This window comes from Tauraco erythrolophus, chromosome 2, assembly GCF_009769465.1.
Source record: "Tauraco erythrolophus isolate bTauEry1 chromosome 2, bTauEry1.pri, whole genome shotgun sequence".
NCBI lineage: Eukaryota > Metazoa > Chordata > Aves > Musophagiformes > Musophagidae > Tauraco > Tauraco erythrolophus.
The window spans coordinates 8140783-8160993 of record NC_141466.1 but is presented as its reverse complement, the minus strand read 5'-3'; the positions used below and the strand labels follow the sequence as shown (position 1 = coordinate 8160993).

General features: G+C 43.5%; 1 protein-coding gene across 1 annotated transcript; it reads right to left on the bottom strand.

The window, feature by feature from the left end:
• Positions 1-12305: 12305 nt before the first annotated feature.
• Positions 12306-17894, bottom strand: LOC104383006 (pantetheine hydrolase VNN2). The gene is made up of 7 exons (XM_086632074.1): positions 17651-17894; positions 17417-17547; positions 16399-16591; positions 15509-15800; positions 14121-14494; positions 13793-13963; positions 12306-12501 (listed from the first exon to the last, which is right to left on the bottom strand). The coding sequence occupies exons 1-7, from the start codon at positions 17861-17863 to the stop codon at positions 12382-12384; spliced, it is 1494 nt and encodes a 497-aa protein (XP_086488200.1). The 5' UTR covers positions 17864-17894; the 3' UTR covers positions 12306-12381.
• Between the last annotated feature and the right edge of the window lie 2317 nt (positions 17895-20211).

Below are 20211 nucleotides of genomic sequence, written 5' to 3'. Positions count from 1 at the left end.
AAGGAACAGAACAAGGCTTGGGAATGAGAACTGTTGCCATGAAAAAAAAAAAGCAGGACAGCATTGATTTCTACTGTGATTCTTTTAGCTTGCATTTTTATGGGTACAGTTTGGTCATTTGGCAGAAAAGATCATTTTACAGTATCCAGTAGACAGAGGAAAGTTTCTCATTTTCATATAGTTCATTTTAAAAACTCACTCTCTGTGAGGGGAACCATGGATTTAAAACTACTGGAGGCTCTAAGGTGGCCCCATGGTTGGAGAGGAATTTTGGAAGTATGTAACTCCACTCACGCAGTCCTCAGGAAAAAAAGCACAGCATTACAAAAAACTATCTTCTTAAGTTTCCGTTCATATGTTTGAAATCTGGGGGAAAACACACAAATTCCCAACAAGCCATTAGTTCAAAATAAATATTTCATTGTATGGGTTAAACGAGAAGATGTGCCAACTACTGATCTGAATGCTATTGCTGCAAACCTCGTGCGATTCCACTGAAGACAATCTGAGATCAGCCCAGATTTATACCAGGGGAATTTAAAGAGTAATGGATGAAATGACTGACTTCTAGATCTTCTCCCATGGTTTATATTATTACTTTTCAGTGGAAACCATCACTTTTCCTTGCCAAGTAAAAATAGCCGTTTATACAGAAGAATGCCACGTTTGTGCTCTTTCTCAAAGCGTAGCTCTTAGGATCAGGACTATAAACCCAAACCCCAAGATAAACACAAATCTCTGAAATGCATAGAAGAAGAAGAAATTCCAAGAAAATAAATGTTTTTACAGCAAAACAAGACACATCCATCTGAAGCCAAGAAACTCTCTCTGCACAGAGCAGGGACGGGGGGGTTTCCTACATATTCGATATCCCTGCTAAGTAATGCCATAACGCAGCCCATCGTCTCCGCTCGGTAGCAAAAGCTGCTGGGGCAGACAGCAGCAGTGGGGTCCACGGAGGGCAGGGGCAGCCCCTCACCTCTCTGCCCCGTACGGCGAGCGAACCCCCAAGCCACGGAGTGGGTGCAGAGCAGAGGCACCCACGCAGAGGGGCAGGTTCTCTGAGCCCCTCCAGTGCTCCTGTGCACCCACTGATCCTCCAGGAGCGAATTTAGAACCGTGGCTGGTTTGTAGATATTTGGTGGCCTCTGAACACCGCCTCCAATACAAAGGCGAACGAGGAGGAGGGAGGCAGTGAGCAGTAAGCAGGTACGATCCCAGCTTCATCATTCTGCATCCTTGTGGCCCTGGAATAACTTCATAAAAAGTGAAGAGCCTTAGTCTGAATTCATAGCCGTGTCTGAAAAGAGTTTTGACCCCTAGCTATGCTTCTCCTTCAGCTACTGGGAATGAATGGCTTTTTAAATCATCCTCTCGGCCACCACTGAAACCTCGTTGCTGTTGGTGCTATTGCTGTTTGCTACAGAAAGAACGCAGCGATCTGTGCAGAATAACAACTATTGTCTTCAGTGCTAACCATAGAAGATTCGCCTCTGAAACAGAATAACATCCCAGACTATCATATTAGCAGCTCATCATATTTCAGACTGCGTGACACGGAGTCGGTACCTGCTCAGGAGTTAATTCCTCATCACGAACCGGTGCAGCCTGCGGATACAGCGCGATAGTGACTCATCCCACATGAACCCCACAGCTGAGCGGCCGCAGGCTTGGTCTGACTCTGGTTTACAGCCTGCTGGAAAAATCTCATCAACAGGATGACGTAAATATTAAATATTCAGCTAATAAATCTGTTCTGACAGGAGCCACTAGCATACGCAAAGATGACTCCATTTGAATGAAGTTAAAGCCAGGCTCATGGAAAGAAGCATACAAAATAAAGACAAATGTTTATTATGGTCAAAGTACAGATGGAGCTAACAGCACTGAGCTGTTCTTAAGCTAGTCCAATGTTTCTCTCCCTCCTTTCAATTTTGTGTAGTGTTGCCAAACTTCAGTGATTTCAGTTATCTTTGAAAATTTTGTTGATCCCAGACTGGATATTTAAAAAAAAATCTAACCACAATTTTCAGCAGTTTCTGACAACTAGACCAATTAAAAAGATATTGTTTCCTACTAATTAAAAAAATCTGCTTGTCTTTTATTTACAATGCTCTGCTGTTTATATGCTTTGAAGCAGGGACTTGAAAAATATTGCTTGCCTGTTGATATATCTTTTACCATACCAGAGGAACTACACCAAACTGCAAATCAGCATTGACCAAACTGCAACTTGTTGCTTTTTAAAGCACAGCTCATTGACCAACATATGCATCTTCAAACAATAAGAGTTTTAGTATCACCGTGGAGCCTGAAGTAGAGAGTCCTTCCAGAAAGAAGTAATCCCAGGGAGGAGAACTGACTCACTTTGGGTCAGTTTGCATGCATCAGCTGGTGGGCTGCACTGGTGGAGAGCCATGTCCTCCAGCTCCTGCTCCCCTGAGGTTTCTCTGAGCCCTCTGCAGGACCTGTGTGGCTCGGGCTGCAGCTTCTCCCTGGCATTTGGGATCGAGGTGGGCTTGGGAGATTGGAAAGTATGATCCCGGTAAGCTGGGACAGGGGACGTGAGGCTGAACAAGAGGGACAATTCTTGTTTGCCCTGCAAATGAAGGTCTTGAAATGTCACATTCTGGTTTGAAAGTGTGGCTACTCTACTGGAAGCCACTGAAACCTTGAATTGACAATAAAGGCTCATATGTCAGCAAACAATCTGCTGGAGCCTCCGCTCTCACGCACTACTCCCTGTTGCCTTTCACAAACGCTGGATTTGACTACAATAGGTGCATGCTGTCTTCCTAGAAATATTGAACAAGCTTGATTGGTTCCAATTGCCCGTTTCCAAGTCCAACAGACTGCAGATGCCAGTGCTTCTGCACTGTGGGCCATTTCTACGGGGGGTGACCTGCCGGTGCCATCTTTTTCTTCCACAGCTGTTTGCTGCTGCAAGGAGCAGCAGGGCTGTGCATGAGCATCGCTGGTATCATGGCACTGCGGGAACAGCAACTCAACTAGTGCAGAAAGTACCAGTGTCAGAAGCTGTGCCCTTTCGTGCCCACCCTCTGCTGCGTAGTCTCAGGAAGACATTCATGGACAGCATGGTTTTTCACCAGAAGAGCTTAATTTGTTTTCTCAGTAGCTACTGTATGTCATTTGAATATGCTTTTTGGATCACTGAAGGGGAGGTGAGGATGCACTGGAGTCAGTTTGAATTTGATTTATTACTTGTTATCAAGTTCCTGCTTGCCAGCCATCTCCTGACCAATACCTGTGAGACTGAGAGGGAACTGATGGCAGCAACAGGAGGTTTAGCTGTTTAAATGTGCCCCTACCAGCCTGCAAAACTTTTTGTTCCTGCTGGTGAGGGTTGGTGAAGAGAAAGTAAGTATCTCTGTCTTTTCTTCCCCCCTTCGCCTTTTTTTTCCCCCTGTAGTCCATTTTGTTCTTACCTGCAATTGTTGCTGCTTCTTCCTTCTGTGCCTTGCAAGCCTTGTTTCCCCAGCTGCCCATGTGGACTAATGCCCTAAATGGACCCTTGTACAGGTCCATTTCCCCCTTTCCCTCCTTACCGACATGCTCTATCTGCATCTGTTACCACACGCTATTAGGTGGGTCATTTCATTCTACAGGTTTTGAAACTTTCACTGAAGATGTGTTCCTCATTTTCTGAGTCCATGCCAGGGGTTTATTTTTACAGATAGTCAGCACTTGCAGCTGAAGCCAGTGTCAATCATGTTTTGACTATATACTGTATTTTTGTAGTATGAATTATTCTGGCGTCTCAAATTAGCCACCTAAATTAGTGTCTCCTGTAAACATCACTTTCTTTGCACTGCATCTCCTCATCTACATTACAGGATAAAAATTACTCCTAGCTTCATGGAAGTGCTGTCACTGCAAATGTTCTTAAGGCATCAAGATATCCGATGATGAGCCTTGGCAAATCAAGGAAGGGTATGGGTCGCATCCTTGGTGGTAGAAGAGCAACAATCTGTAAGAAAAGTCTCAGCAGGCAACAACTGGAATTGTGAAACTCTTGGCGAAACGCAATAGTGGTTACATTAAGTGTTGCACAACCCTCAAACGTGAGAAGTTTCGTGCCTGCTTTTTGTTCAGCCTGACGCTGAACTTGGAAGAATCCCTGCAAACAGAAGCTAATGTCAACATGAGTAAACAATCTAAATTGCCTAGTGTGACTCTAAAGATAGGCTCAGAAAGTCTTTAACAAAATGTTTAAGGCTGTTGCTAGGTAATGATGATTGATCAAACTCAAGCACTTTTTTTTTTTTTTTTTAATAGCTCTGGTCCTTATATATGTAGCCATTTGATACCCCTGAGGTAGAGCTAACTGACATCTGTTACAAGAGGCACCACACATATATTTTACCCATATGTGCCAAAAGCTTTCTGTCTTTCAGTCTGGCTACCAGGAAGTACATCACTGTTCGTTAATGGTCACATTTTTACAGCTTGCTTTTCCCTTTTATATCTCAATGTCAGATATATTTGATTTCTATTGAAGCAAGCATAATTCTTCTGTCAAACAATAAGTTTCCAGGAACGAATTATAATGTGCTTTCACAATTTGGTTAGGTTAACTATTGCAGCAACTCAGCATAAGAACATCTCTGAGTTAACAGAAGACACCTACTAACCAAGTAGAGGATGGGAAGAAAACAAAGGTTTGTATGTTTTTGATCAATTTTTGATTAGTTTGTCAGCTGGGTGACACACCAAGATACTGGGGATTTTACAGGGCCAGTGCACCTAATTTCTGCTGGAGTGAGAGCTATATGGATCACCATCTCTATGAACTCTTCTGGGCAGAGTTGATGACTTCCAGCCCCAACCAAACCCAGTCAAGTGGCACATGAGCCTCCATGCAGGGCTCACCGAAAAAAACACAGAATCTCACTGTTTGAATTCATAACTAAATGCAGAACATCTCTGTCTTCACAGATGTACAATCAGCAGATGTAAACTGATGTACCACCATCGAATCTAGTAGTAGTATTGCAAACTCACTGACTCCATCTGACTTCATTGGACCTGAATGAAAAGAGCACCAGGTCAGATCTGGCTCTTAGTGGAGACAAAACTGAAAAAGAAAAGAGAGAATTTAAGGTATTAGATAGTACCACTTAGCCAGCACAGTAATAAATGCTGTATGGAAAACTTAGACTGGTCTCTAAACAGGTGTGGAGGAGTGTATCCTAAAGAGTCTGTAGGTAACTTAGCAATGGCATAGGCCTAAAGTTCACTGTACTCTTTTTGCTCAACTTACTGGCGTTGATGCTAAGGCATTAAAACTGCTTATCACTATTATATTTTGCCTAAGATTTTTCATAAATGTTGCAGAATGAGGTTTAGATTTTTCCAAAACCATTCATAAATTCGACATGAATTACTAAGGAAGTTCTTTTCCTTAAAGAACCCCAAAACTATAACTGAATAGTCCTTCCTCAGAGCATGAAAAGCAATCTCAAATGGCTGGAAAACACAGCGAGGCGAGTTGCAGAACAGAAAAAATAACCATTCTATAAAAACTGACCTTAATATTTCTGTATATTGGACTTCGATAAATTCAAGTATCTCACACTTGTAATGCTCATTTAGCAGATGAAGTAAATGTTAAAAAATATTATGTTATTAAAGTCATCACTTGATATTGAAGACTATCTCTAAGATACTCTGTTATATTTTGCAGTACATGAGCTGGGCAACCAACTGTATGCAAATACTTATTTTTCTTTTTTTCTGCAATGGGCTTTCCAAAAGGTTGACTATTTTTTCCAACATTAAAAGATATTACTGCTTCCTACACTCGTTGCTGCTCTTGCATTCTGACACCACCACAGCTACCAGACTCTGCGTTAATCAAAATTAACATTAACATTAGAAGCAGCAAATGAAGATGGATAGGCAAAGTTAAAATCATGTAGTTACAATGCATTTCTTATATTGTATATATTTGTAGTGGAAATTCACTGCTGCCATAGAATATCTGAACAGACAACGGAGCATTTCACTTACAACTTCATAGTAATGAATAGCTAAAAGACACATTTAATACTTTCACAGATGGAGGCTTCAAGTGCTTCTGCTAATTCTTAATGATTTTCTAAACTGAAAGAGAAATTAAGGGAATTTGTCAATATGCTAAGCTTCTGTTTCATCAAGACAGATCATTTCTAGCTGTGGCTGGTCCGCAGGTAGACAGCACTGGGTAATACTGTTGTGCTCATCTGTGGCATCTGTAGGAGGTGCTGTTTGCCTGCGGTGTCAGTTTTCAAGAAGTTCATTTTTAGGAAGTGTACTGGAATTATTTTTCTGTTGGGCTCCATGACATCTCATAGGCCATCACAAGCCACTGAGAAGCATTGCTGTATTAGCTGTGGTGAGCCTTATAATAATTGCTGCTGTCTTTATTGACCTGTGCAATTTACTTCTCTTTTTCAGCTTTCCTGTCGTGATGGTGGACGGTGACATTGCAAACACTGTCTGGATGAGGTGGGGTTACAATCTGGTTCTTGGTTAATTAGAAATGTATGAATTCTTCAATGCAAACTGAGGTTATGGTCATTCTGTTTATCATTCACTGTATCTGCACTGATTCAGTGTACCTAGGAACGATGTCCCATGCTGCCAATAATTCACCTATGATAACACAAGTTGTTAAACATTTAGTATTGTATTACTGAGGCTAATAGTTGCACAATCTCTGTCTGCACTTCACTGTCCCACATTATTTAATGGATAACTTGAGGTTATGGTGACTAAAATATGCATACAAGGACACAGTTGTGGTGTCCTGCTCTCCTTAAAAAAAAAATAAAATATTATTATCAAGATTCTGTCACTCTATGTTTGCTCAAGGTCTGCTTGCTTTAATTCAATATGTACAATAAAGTACATTAGATTTTACTCAGAGCTAAAGTTTCCCTAAAGTTGTGACCAGTCTTACTTAAGTCAACCATAAGGTTTGGATCATGCCTGTTTTAACGCAGTATTTTTCTACCTGCATCTGAAGCCTTGCATCAATAAAATCTATTAAGAACTTGGTTTTCGCTCTGTGTGATTAGAAACACTGTGGACAGGTGGGTCTTGTTTGTTTGGCCAGCGTCAAAGTATAAGCAGGAAATATTAACACATGAAGAGCAGGCTTTTCCAGCTCAGAAAAGGATAGAGTTTGTTAGGATACCATCTGGAGTAGCTTTTGAGGTGGAGTCATCGACATGAATTAGATATAAATTAATCATAGAATCATAGAATCATAGAATTTCTAGGTTGGAAAAGACCTTAGAGATCATCCAGTCCAACCGTCCCTAATCCCCCATTAAACCGTATCCCTAAGTAGATCATCCACCCTTTTCTTAAGCACGTCCAGGGATGGGGACTCAACCACCTCCCTGGGCAGCCTATTCCAGTGGCTGACAACCCTTTCAGAGAAGAAATTCTTTCTAACATCCAACCTGAATCTCCCCTGACTAAGCTTATACCCATTTCCTCTTGTTCTGTCACCCATCACTAATGTAAAGAGCCCTTCCCTCACCTCCCCACCATCCCTTCTCAAAGATTTGTAGGCCGTAATCCGGTCACCCCTCAGCCTCCTCTTCTCCAGGGTAAAGAGCCCCAATTCCCTCAGCCGCTCCTCATAAGTTTTATTTTCCAGCCCCTTGACCAGTTTAGTCGCCCTTCTCTGGACCCACTCCAGGAGCTCAATATCTCTCTTAAAGCGAGGGGCCCAAAACTGGACACAATATTCCAGGTGCGGCCTCACCAGTGCCGAGTACAGGGGCAGGATCACTTCCCTGCTCCTGCTGGTCACACTATTCTTGATACACGCCAGTATCCCATTGGCCTTTTTGGCCACCTGGGCACACTGCTGGCTCATATCAAGCCGGTAGTCAACCAACACCCCCAGGTCCTTCTCCGCCAGGCAGCTCTCCAGCCACTCTTCTCCGAGCCTATAGCGATGCTTGGGGTTTCTACATCCCAAGTGAAGGACTCTGCACTTAGGATTAATTTAAGAAGGATTAACTTAATCCTTCTCTGGCATATCTGTCCCAGAGTCAGTAAATACTACTGTTCTTTCAGAAACTCAAATTCTGTTGCATAAGGAAAACAAGATATTTTTTTTTCCTAAAGATGAATTAATGTTATCCCTTTTCTAACTCCTACCTAGCAGGTAGGAAGTAAGCGCCTAGCTCTTTAATTTTCTGTACATTTGACAGAAGCCATTCTAGGTCAATGTGATTTGTTGCATCGGTCACTCATTCTCTCTCTGCTTCTGCACTCTGGATGTTTGTGTAAGTTGCATCATCTGAAATTCATCTTTATTACAAAATCTCACATTTTCTGAAACTGAACTTCATCTGGTCACTGTAACCATCAAGTTCCTCAGCTGAAGATCTGGTTGGTTTTTGCAGTCCTCCCAGGGAACCCTTACCCAAAAGCAGAGTTCAGGTTCCTGCATGTTAAAATGAAGGAGCTATTCTGAGACTGCTGCAACAGTCCATGTAACGTCATCCTTTGCTTGTTTTAATTCTTGCTTTATCATCAGAAATGAGAAAGGAACACTCCTGAGTGGTCCATCATATGGCACCCTCATTACCCTCTGAGAGAGGAAAGCTGTGCAGAAAATCTTGAAAACTACAGGTCAATTGTACTTCAAATTTGGTTTTAATGTTATTTTCAAAGAATCCTGGACTTCTGCATCCCTAATGGATGAGGTTTGAGAGTCTTTTTTCCTGGTATTGCATAAGATACTTAACTAGGAATACCAGTTGTATCTTACCCTTTTCCAGCTCTGACAACCTAAGACAGGCAGCTGTGCTTGTATCTGGAAGGTACTCCATACTTCAGAAATGACAGCAAGCAATATGTGAGAGATTTTTACGTTCAATTATCACATCCTGAAGAGTGACAAATGAGCAGAATGTGACATAAACTCTATCCTTGCATAAAGAGGAAGCATTTTAAAATCTAGTTATCTCCCCAGGAGCCCTATCTCCTAACCCTAACTAAGGAGATTGAATAAACTCTCACTGACTTTTGGTATAGATAGTGTAGGAAAGTTTAACCTAATATATAAAGATAAACCTAGTAATAATATACTGAATGTCTACAGTTCTGCTCAATACAGGTCTCCTGACTGTACTCCTCTTCAGCTTCAGAAAGATTTTTATAAACTCCACATCCATTTGGAGCGCATGTAACACTCGGGACTTAGAGTACCAGCAACCTGCAAGGTATTTCTTTGTTTCAAGACGGCCAATGATGCGTCTGTAAGGCATTTCTCTCTAAAACGTCTTCTTTTTTGTGAGTTAGCATGTAAAGTTATTGATGGCAACCAGTGAAAAAATATTTTAATCAAGGGATTTGACTGCAACAACAAAATCAAAAGTCAAATTGCGTTCACATACCACTTTGGTAGCAGTTCCTTTTTTTTTTCTTTTCCGCTTGAGCAATTCCAGGCCAGGTGATAAAAGCATATTTCGCCTGAAGTGCAGCCAAGCGGAGCTGGAATTGAGCAGCAGGACCCACGTTCGCAGCTCTCACAGCACCTGTGTGGTCCAAGGGCCGCTGGAGGCAATGGCCAGCCCCCACAGCAGGGTTCCCTCTTTCCTCCAGCCGTACCCCGCTGGAGCCATGGCCTGAGCCATCTCAGAGAGACCATGACTGGAACAGTGGGGTGCCCACTGGGCAGAGTTCATCTTGCTGGGACTGCCAAGGATAGTCGGCCTGGCACAGCTGCAGCGGAGAGAGGACTGAGACCTGAGAGAAATGGCTATGCAGACACCAAGTTCAGCGAAGACAAAGCAGGAGGAGGTGTGCCGGAACTGAGACTCCCCTGCAGCCTGTGGTGAGACGGCAGCAGCCCCCCTGCCACCCATGAGAGACACGGTGGAGCAGAGACCCACCCACAGCCCATGGATAACCCCACGCTGGAGCAGAGATATCTGTGCCTAAGGGAAGTTGTAGATTGTCTCCATGAGAAGGACTCCCCCACACTGCTGGAGTGGGGACAGTGGAGCAGAGATGCATCTACAGACCGTGGAGGACCCCATGCCAGAGCGGGTGGCTGCGCCCTAAAAAGCTGTGACTATGAGAAAAGCCCACTTGGGAGCAATCCGATGGGTAAGGATTGCATCCTGCAGATGTTGGAGAAAGTCTGTGGACTATTTTTCTCATGAGGACAGGCTACAATGGAGCAGGGGAAAGAGTGTAAAGAGTCCTCCCTCTTTAAGGAAAGAGTGGCAGAAACAGTGTGTGACAAACTCACCTGCAACCTCCCATTCCCTGTCCCTCTGTGCCACTGTGGAGGAGGAGGTAGAGCCGGAAAGAAGGGAGAGGTGGGGGGTGGGGGTGTTGTTTTTAAGATCTGGCTTTATTTCTTGTCCTGTCAAGTAACTGTTAATGAATTAAATTGATTTGTCACAAGCTGAGTCTTTTTTGCCCGGAGCCATGGTTGGTCGGTGATCCCTCTCTGTTCTTCTCTCTGTTACACTTTTCATCTCTCCACCCCATGGAGCAAGCCACTGCGTGGTAGTTTAGCTTCATCTGAGCTAAACCACGACACTTGACCTCTCCCAGGGCAGACAGCTGAGTGAGTCGCACTGAGGATGGACAGAGGAGCACCACCGAGGGGACCACCCCCAAAGCAAAGCTCCTGGCTATTCTGCTGCAGAGACACTTTCCACCGTATGTGCCTGACTGTGCCAATCCCAGTGCAAACCAACAAACCCGTGTGGTCAACAGGATGACACTGCAGACCTTCATAACCAGCACGCTCAGTCTCGTTTGCCCTTCTCAAACTGTGCTCCTCAAGTGCAAGACAAGGGGCTCCTGGAGTGTACCAGACTGGTTCTAGGAGCAGGGATCAGCTCCCACCCTTCAGCCTGGCCCTTTGCATCTTGAAATTCTGGCCTCCGTACCTGCTGCACATCCAACAATCACGTGGGATTATTGCTGCTACAGGTTAGTCATAATCTCTCTTGACGAAAACCTGTTTGATGAAAGACTAGTCTGAGTTACAACCATAAGTCAGGTGAGAAAAGGGTGAGGTGCTGGACAAGCCACTAGCAAGCATGACCTTGAGGCCCTGCCTGTCTTGAATAACTGCTCCCAGCGGTGCAGCCCCTCCCCAGAGCATGAGCTCAACTGTTCTGTTTCCAGGATGAAACAACTCCTGGAAGGAGCGTCTGAAGTTGCATGCTGGGAAAACAGAAATCATGTGATTTCAACAACTTCTGGATAACATGCATTAGTGTGCACAAGGTGGGAAGCCACAAAGTGTTTCTTACGTGCCACATTCAGGGCAGCTCCGTGCTAAGCGTGGTGCAGGCTGTAAGTCAGTGATGTGAAGGGCAGTAGATGCAAAACACTATGGCATAAGCATTGAGGCAGGGACCATTCCAAGGCTTATGCGATGCAAATGAGACCTGTTTGGTGCAGAACATGATAGACAGAAATCAGGCCCAGGACTCCCAAGTTTTATACATCTTTGCAGAAGTCCCAAATAACGCCAGGTTTTCACACTACATGGTAAAATGTGTTTCAGGTACTGAAAGATTGCCTATTTCCTATGTTTTCACAGTTTTGAAGAAATTTTCAAAATACCCATGGCAAGGCTTTGGCATATTACGTTCATATGGTAAGCCTGGTCTGCATTGCGTTGGACCCAGCATGCATCTGCCATGCACAAAGTGTTGCAAGCTCGGAGGGACTGCAGAACTGAAGGTGCTTTATAGAGCTCAGCCAGACTCAGCACCTGCGTGGGTCAAGGAGGACTACTTTCTCGCTCTAAGGCTGAACCTAAAACCATTTCAAGTCTGGTTTTCTCTTCATTGTAGAGTCTTTTGGTCAGAATGGGGCCAAGGCCCATTGAGCATTAGGGAGCCACTGTTGATTGGTGTGTGAGGCTGAGCAACACAGGCACTTGGTGCTTATACAGTCTGAAAAACAGGAAGGGGCAAAAGGGATAAAAAGGCTTCCTTGGCAAAGATCTGTTCTGCAGCAAATTGGCCAGCTTCACATTTCACACATTTCAGTATCAGTCTTTTTTCTAGTGTTATCCTGGCAATCTGCATGATATCTTTGGGAAAACAATCATTTCTCATTAAAGATTTCACATGACAGAGCATTCATACTGAAAAATAGTTGCACTGGCTCAAGCAGTATTAAAAAAATATACCACTGATATAGGTACACAACAGAGCGATCACATTGCTTTCTTCTAAATAAACTCAACTGCTGCGGCTGCTGAGAAAGACTGCAGGACAGGAGGGATACAGGATAACTGCCATGGCTCACGAGGAGGTGGGTCACTGTAGGAAATTCTCCTCCTGTCTATGGTGACTGTGTAACAGCTAAGGAGTTACGTTATGGGGAGGTTCGCAGAGGATGCGGCAGGTCCTTTTCATAAAGCCTTCCAAAAAGCGTCACTGTTACGAGTGGTTTTGATGAGCCATGCTTACTTTTCAAACGTCCATCACGTAGCACCTGGTTGAAAAGAGAAAGGATGATACTAATAGTCCACTAACAGAGTAGCAATACTGCATGGCATAGAAAGGATAGGCCTTAGGTGTTTAATAATTTGATGCAGCACTTCTAAAAGACAATCCTGAGAATAAAAGATACCAGAATTCTCTCTGACTTTGCCATAACCTTCCCACATTTCTTTGGACCTGAATGTCTCTCAAATTTCCTCCAGCTCAATCTTTGAGAAAAAAACATCATCTTCTCCACCTCATAAGAAGGTCAGAGTAAGAATAACTGATTTGTTAGGTTCTCGTTAGTTAGTCATACATGGTGATGAAAGATACATACATGTCTAGGACAGTAATTTGAAATATTTTTTGATTTGTAGACCCAAAATATTTTCCAGATGGAAGTAGAGAATTTCAAGCTACTGGCCATATATTGCTTTTCTTAGTTATTTTTTACAGATCAAGTTGAAATCTCTGTTGTTCATAGACTGTGAACACCTGCAACTTTTTAAGAGCTTCTGTGACAAACAAAAAGCATGTATTTGTTAAGAAAATATGATTTTTTTTTTAAATTAGACCATGATCATATTTTAGCTTACCAGTAAATTCTTTGATATCTATGTTTTTTACAAAACAAATATAGAGGATCAACAATGCTTTTCCATTCTCTACCTTGCAAAAAAAATCTGCCTTGTTTCTCCTAAAACTTTTCAAGTCTTTTTCACCGTCTTCATTGTCTCTTGTAAGCTATGAAATACCTCTTCCAAATTGATTAAGATTTTGTCCAGCCTCTTACCTAAACAAAATCCAAGGTTCATGGATGAAACATTTTTTGGCAAAAATAAATGATGAGGTTTCAAATAAAAATAAAACAACATACAAACTCCTCAAAAATCCCTTTTAACATTTTTAACTGCATAGAATCTCTGCTCTTATGTGTGATACTCATTAGTAATTTTTCTTTCTTAAACAATTTCTCAGAGCATTTGATTTCTTTGTCTCCTAAAATGCTCATCAGCAGAAACCTGTAGAAAATAGCTCCTTGAAAGCTGCAATTTATAGATTTGGGACCTGAAGTGGGAAGGCATGTTTGCTAAAGACAGCACTGAAAAGATTGTCAGCCTTAGCATTTATGCATTCTCATCAGTAAGGATTAATTCAATCCATCCATTTAAATGTCATAATGAGTTATGGTCTGCAGAACAAAAGACAGTGGTTCTTGGATGGGACTTTGCTGCTGTATCTTTTTCCAGTGCCATGGACTGGAAAACCTTGTGCCAAACACTTCCAGGGTGCCCTGTTACCTTGAACTCCCCGGGGGCCAGCTGCACCCCGCTGTACAAGACTTCTGGAAAGACGTAGTTGGTACCAAATGTGCCGCTGAGGGAGAACATCTCAAACTTGGTCTGCGCCGTCTCCACCGGCTGCCCACACGTGCTCAGGTCTGTGCTCTTGCACTTGAGCAGCGTGCATATCTGCAGGGAGGAGGAGAAAGGCAAGATACCACTAAGCTTTCAACAATCAAGAGCTGGATTTGATAGCAAGAAAAGATCTCACAATGCTGGAACGTACAAGTGTTTTGGGATGGTTGGGATGTAGGCATATACAAGTCACTTCTATAAAAAGAATTACCTGCCAATGGTATTTTATGAGAGAACCGTGAAGCCCATCAAAAGCACCCAGGACATAAACTTCATCTTTGCTCTTGTTTGACATCCGATAGATCAAATGACAGCAGAGGTCTCCTTGGCAAACTGTGTAATTTCCAGATTTTCGCCTGAGTTCACTGAAAGTGAATACATCCCGCCGGACAGTTCCCGAAAAAGTGTCTTTTTCTCCTGGAAAGTTCTTGATTCTTGTGGCATACAAGCTCCAGTTGACAGCAGGGGGGTAGGTGGGGGAAAGACGGGGGTGTGCGCTCAGCTCTGCTAACAGGAGATGTCCCTCCTCTGTCCCACTGTCGTAGTGGTAGGCGGCGGGTCCCTCCGGCGTGAACAGCCCGCTGCCTGCCAAGGACACCCACCAGCCCTCCGTCAGCCCGCACCTCGGAGCGTGGCTTGGCAGGGGGGGACAGTTGCCCCCCGTGCCACACCAGAAGGCTTGAAAAAGCCATTTTCACATGGCACATGATGCCATTTTCAGTCAGCATGTTGTGGAAAATTTTCGAAGAATTTTGAAGTGCAGAACCGCTAAAATACCTATTGCAGTGTAAAAACATGAGCTAAACTTTACAGGTTTTGTGCTTCACTGGATCTTGAATCTGAGCCTTAAATGGCAATTTGACATGCCACCATGTCTTTTTTTAAAAACTTAGATTGATTTAAATATAAATCAGAGCTCTAAGAGTGGGATACTTGCCAAAGGAGGAAACCAGGGGGCTAATTACATTTCACAGAAGGAAAGCCAGGGCTGTGGACTAAACTCAGCTCAGTGTACTTAGGGCAGGCAAAAACATTCCTTTGTGGCTTTCATTTCTGCTTTGGGGAAGAGTTACCGAGGCAGCTACAGTGTTTTCCCAGTTTACAGAAAAAAAAAATGGCAGTAAGTTTGATCTATTGAGATCAAACCCAAACATAAATGTCTCCAATTCTTCAGCAGCAACAAAAACCTGAAAATGCTTTGTTCAATATAAGACAGGAATCTTCCTTTTGGTTTTAGGTTATTAAGTTCTGTTTAAAACATTTTTTCCTCCCTTTAACTTATGATTGAATTTTAATCAATAAACGCTTCTCCTAAAGAAGAGGCTGAAAATTTACGTGAATCTTGGTGCTATTTTTTAAAGGACATTTCACTTCTGAAATATCAAAATTTAATGTCATGGACTGTCTAATTCTACCTCTCTCAGAACACTCAATATTTCCTTGCCTGAAAGCTGTTTACTATATTCAATGCAACATCAAGAATATTTTTAGTCTGACTGAAACACTATTTTCCAGAGACTTCATTATTTGTAAAACAGTTTGCCTGCTTCTGAATCCAGTACTCTGAAGACAATTTCCCTTTTCCCAAATGCAGCTCACCTGTCATTTCCATGCTGATATTGTGAGTATTTGCTGAAAGCAAATTGACACCCATGCCCATAGCCCAGGCAGAGTGAAACTCAACCGCAGTCAGAAACGGCAGGACATTCATCCAAGCTGTTGGGAAGAGCACAGTGTCCACTTGCAACTCGCTCACCAGGACCACGGCAGGCTCACGGAAAAGGATGTCGAAGCAAGTGAAAATGCCAAACTTCCCAAAGGGGGTCTCAAAGGTGACGGCTTCTGGCTTTTTAGGGTAATCAAACTGAGTTTCTCTTCTGAATAAGTTGTACTGCAGGTGAAGAAAATGGCATATTAGAAACTAAAAATAAGGCAAGATTATGAACAGCTACTTTTGCCTCTGAGATAGGCTTTAAGGCAAATCTGAGGGTTTAGATTCCTGAGCTGGCCAGCACAGCAGGTTTGCATCCATCCAGCTGACCCTGTCCCCCTGCAAAACGGGGTGGCTGCACCCCAGCTGCCTCCTGGAAGCAAAGCCCAGCCAGTATTAACTGCTAAACCCTGCCAAGACGTCACCTGCAAAAGCGCTGTCTGGCTTGGCTAAAATTGTGTCGAGGACCAGCTAACACTTACTGAGTATGCAAAACTCTGTCACTGCCTCTTTCCCATTTACTGTCAGAAATGTAGCCCTTATGTGTTTGGTATCTGACGTGCTCTGCAGCTGCAGAGCCTCTGGGAACGATGCCTGATCAATCAAGCACTTGCCTGCTTTTTCTTCTGACCCTAAGATCCTTGCATCAGATCATCCTGGATTGGTTGTCACTCTACAATTACGTAAAATTATTGTACAAACTAGCTGATATTTATGCCAGAGAGATGAAGTGTATACTGATAATCGATTACAGGGTGATGCTGAGGCACCTCTTTACCTTGTGGTAACGAGCCACCAGTTTCCCCTCCGGATCAAAGACGACATCAGTATTGTACTGATAGCGACCGTCGCTGGGGCAGCTGGGGTCACTGGAGTTACATGGCTTCTTGTCCCCAATGTTTGCAACCACATAGATGGAGTTATTCCTGGCCATGCAGCTGAGTCGTTCCTGCACTGGTGCTGGAGCAAATCTAATGTATTTTTGGTGAAGAAAAAAAAAAAAAGGAAAAAACTTCACAAGTTTAATTTCAGATGTGGAAGAAACGCATTTGAAATTACTATTTCACTAACTGTGCATCCCCAGGTGCAGAAAAAGGGATAGATCAAATCATAGTTTCCATTCATTTTCTTCTCTGTTGAGTGCATCATGCTAAACTCCTGGTCTCTTCTGGCTTTAAAAAATAGTCTCCCAGTGTTCTTCTTTTCCATACCCTTAACAATGTGATTTTCTGTGTGGATGTAATTCCCAGCTAACACATACTGAGATATGGACAGCTTCAGAAAACAAGGGAGAGAATAAATTGGTATACAGATATAAAATTAAATAGCCTAAAAATAATTTTTCAGGCAGATCTAAGCCTTGATTTCGAAAGACCGTTTTAGGCTTTTTTAAGACTCTTCACTGTTTAAATCTTCAGCCGTATAAGCTGGGGACTGAATCACTTTGTCTAATCTATGCATCTGACATGATAATAAACTAGCTTATACTTACAGAAGATTTTCACAATTCATCTGAAGTGATAAAGATTTATGTGTTTTAAAAATAACGATTTTGCCCAGAATTTCCTTTTTCTCCTTTTTACAATTTTTAAAAGTGAGACTGTCTTAATGCTTTTTACCTTGCATATTCCCAGTAACATTTCATTAAGAATTCTCTTTGATGCATCTCATTTCTACAACAGTTGAGACTTTAAATACATTAAAAATTTAGCAGTTCTTTGGCATTTACTGGGAGCAGCTCATGGCTCCAGGAGGCACTAGTTTGAAACCACAAAAATCAATCCAGAAGGAATCACCTTGCGGGGTCGGTGCAGGGAATCCAGTTCACCGCCGGATCAGGGATATCCTCCAGGTAGGGGTAGATGGCTTCTCTTGTGAAACGCCAGCCATAAATGCCGTCTTCAGGGGTCACAATGATGCGGGCGCCCTGACACAACAGGCTCCATTAAGATTTCACTCACCAACAGATAGCCAGGAGGGTCAGCAGAGCAGAAAACACTAATGAACAGCACTCACGATACAGCTAGTACCTGCTGGGCGGCTTCCTTGATGGCCCCTTCCAAGACATCCATGTTCTTGTTCATCAGGGCCAAAGCATCATCAGGAGAAACAGGCTTGTCAGGGACATCTGGCAGGATGACTGCGTGCTCGTAGACAGCTGCAGTGAAGGTGTCGGAGGCAAGGGCCTGAAGGACTGCGAGGGCGAACACCGCAGCGTGCAGGAGAGGCTGGGATGGGAGCATGGCTGGTGCTTTGTAGCTCCTGGATCGAGCATGGGGAATATAAATTGGATAGAAAGAGGAGGAGTAAAGACTAATAAGTTTGCTTTGGAAATAATCTTCTGTTGAGTAATCTGGGAAGGTACAGTATAGTCTGCCAACAATCAGGACATTTATTTATAGTAAGAAGTCAAAGGAACATTTCTAGGAATTGGATCTTGTTTCCAATTTAAAATGCTGTAAATAAAACATGCACAAAAAGCTAAGAGAGCATGTCAGAAGCCATGCTGATCTACAAGAGCTTCCATGGAAGGAGCACTTACACATTCTATTCATACATCCCTCTCCAGGCTTCCAGCCCATCTGGGAGGGAGCCCAGACTCTCGTTGTTAGGGCGCACTACTCCATATAACCTTACTGCGTGTGGCTGCCATCGGTTAAAAAGTCAGCCAGTGCTGAAAGTGGAGCACCTACACGGAGAACAGTCCTTGTGCTTCAGAGTGTAGTTGATTCATTTATGCTTACGAGACACGTGGTCCTGCCATGCCTCTTGCCTTCGGCCAACGGCTTATTATGTTTGTAGCAGGTGCCCTAAGAGCCTCCTGCCTCCCAGGCTCATACTGCAATATCAGCTAATCCTTGAACTGTGCTGATACCTCTGCCTGGAGCTACCATACTCGTTTGATTTGTGAGAAAGAGTTAAACAGCTCAGATATTTTTACTCTTTTTGTTATGAAAAGCAATTTTTGCACAATAAGCAATTTGAAATTGCTCACATGAAGTACATTTTTTCTTCTGAAAGGTAATTTTTGCCTAGTATTTTGGAAATAGCATATTACTACTGTAGTTTCAGGTGCTTCGTAAAAAAGAATCTGTGGCATGTCCGTGAGGGTAAAAGAACATAACCTGGCTAATTGTATTTACTGCTCCATAAGAAACCAAGGAATATATTCTTCATCCTCGCAATATCTTCCTCTTCACTATGGAATTTCACCCAGAAGTGTTATTTTTGTTCATCAGCATCAAGGCCTCATCAGGAGAACCAGGCACTTCAGTGTCCTCTGACAAGACAGTCAAACACTGGAAAAGGCTTCCTAGAGAGGCAGTTGATGCCTCATGTCTGCCAGTGTTTAAGTGATATTTGGAGAATGCCCCTAATAACATGCTTTAACTTCTGGTCATCCCTGAATAGGTCAGGCAGTTGGACTAGATGATCGTTTTAGGTCACTTCCAACTGAAATAGTCTGTCTATTTTATTCTTTTCTAAATGTCTTGAAAAAGACCACATGGAGCTTGTAGACAGCTGTGACGTAGCTATCCAGGGCACAGGCCTCCAGAGCAGACAGAACAAAAAGCAGAGCAGAGGCACCAGCTTTAGGAAGCCCCGTGTCTGCAGCCTGGAAGTCACCCAAGGGGAGGACAGGGGCGAGCAAAGGCAGGGGGCTTTAAAAGAGGAAATCTTGCATGAGACCTGGGAATTCCCCGGAGTAGCAGAAAGCCAACACCAGGAGATGCAATCAGCCTGCCAGGAAAGTCTCACAACATCAAAGACAAAAGTGCCACCAGCATTGGGCAATTCTGCCTTGCTCCACCAACAGAGAAGTCACCACGGTGCTGCAGCTGAAGAAACATGTCACTTGCCAACTTTACAAACGATTCAGGCGTGGCATTGCTGCAGTAACGCAGCTCAAGGCAAGCCCAGGTCTCAGCAGGAAAACAAGCCAGAGGTTGGGAAGTCTCAGCAAAGACCAGCACGGACACATTCCTGCCCAAACTCGAGGGTGCGGGTGCAGGCAGGGCTGCAGGAGGCAGGTGGCCAACCCCGAGCTTGGCGCTGCCGGTGCCACCTCAGCTCAGCACAGCACCAGCTCAGAGGTGTGTGGCCTTTCGGGGCTGCTCCACATCCCAGGGCGCTGCCAGGCAGGCTGTCTGTCTGAGCAAACCTGTCAGCAGTAACTGAGCTGTGAAGATCTCAGATCCCCAAAGGTATCTGTGGGAAAGCATCATGAATGGGAGCCACAATTAATTCTGCCTGTTGCAATCAGCTTTCTTACATCTACAGATCACTCCATCAGAAATCTTGAAGCTAAAGCTGCACATTCCCAAAAATCCCTTGTATCTAGTTGCCCAAGTTTCTTACCTCCTTTGGTTCTGACCCAGCTGTCAGGTAACAAAATGTCTTTTTGCCACTCTTCCCTGGAAGAATTGTTTCTTGTTATCAGTGGTTACAGGCAGCCTTGTCTTTATACTGAGTGAGTCAGTATGTGGATATTGGGTAGACTTGCATCAAATTCCTTTCCGTATGCTTGACTCACTTCACACAACAATACATTTCACAATGATAAATGTTACGCAATCTTTGTAGCAAAAAG

What these genes read in the sequence shown, in the direction of transcription:
- LOC104383006 (XM_086632074.1), bottom strand. Translation starts at nt 17,863, where the DNA reads ATGCTCCCATCCCAGCCTCTCCTGCACGCTGCGGTGTTCGCCCTCGCA. An exon ending in TCAAGGAAGCCGCCCAGCAG is followed by an intron (nt 17,548 to 17,650) that starts GTACTAGCTGTA and finishes CTGTTGTGTCAG; the next exon opens with GGCGCCCGCATCATTGTGAC. An exon ending in CCCTGCACCGACCCCGCAAG is followed by an intron (nt 16,592 to 17,416) that starts GTGATTCCTTCT and finishes AAAATACATTAG; the next exon opens with ATTTGCTCCAGCACCAGTGC.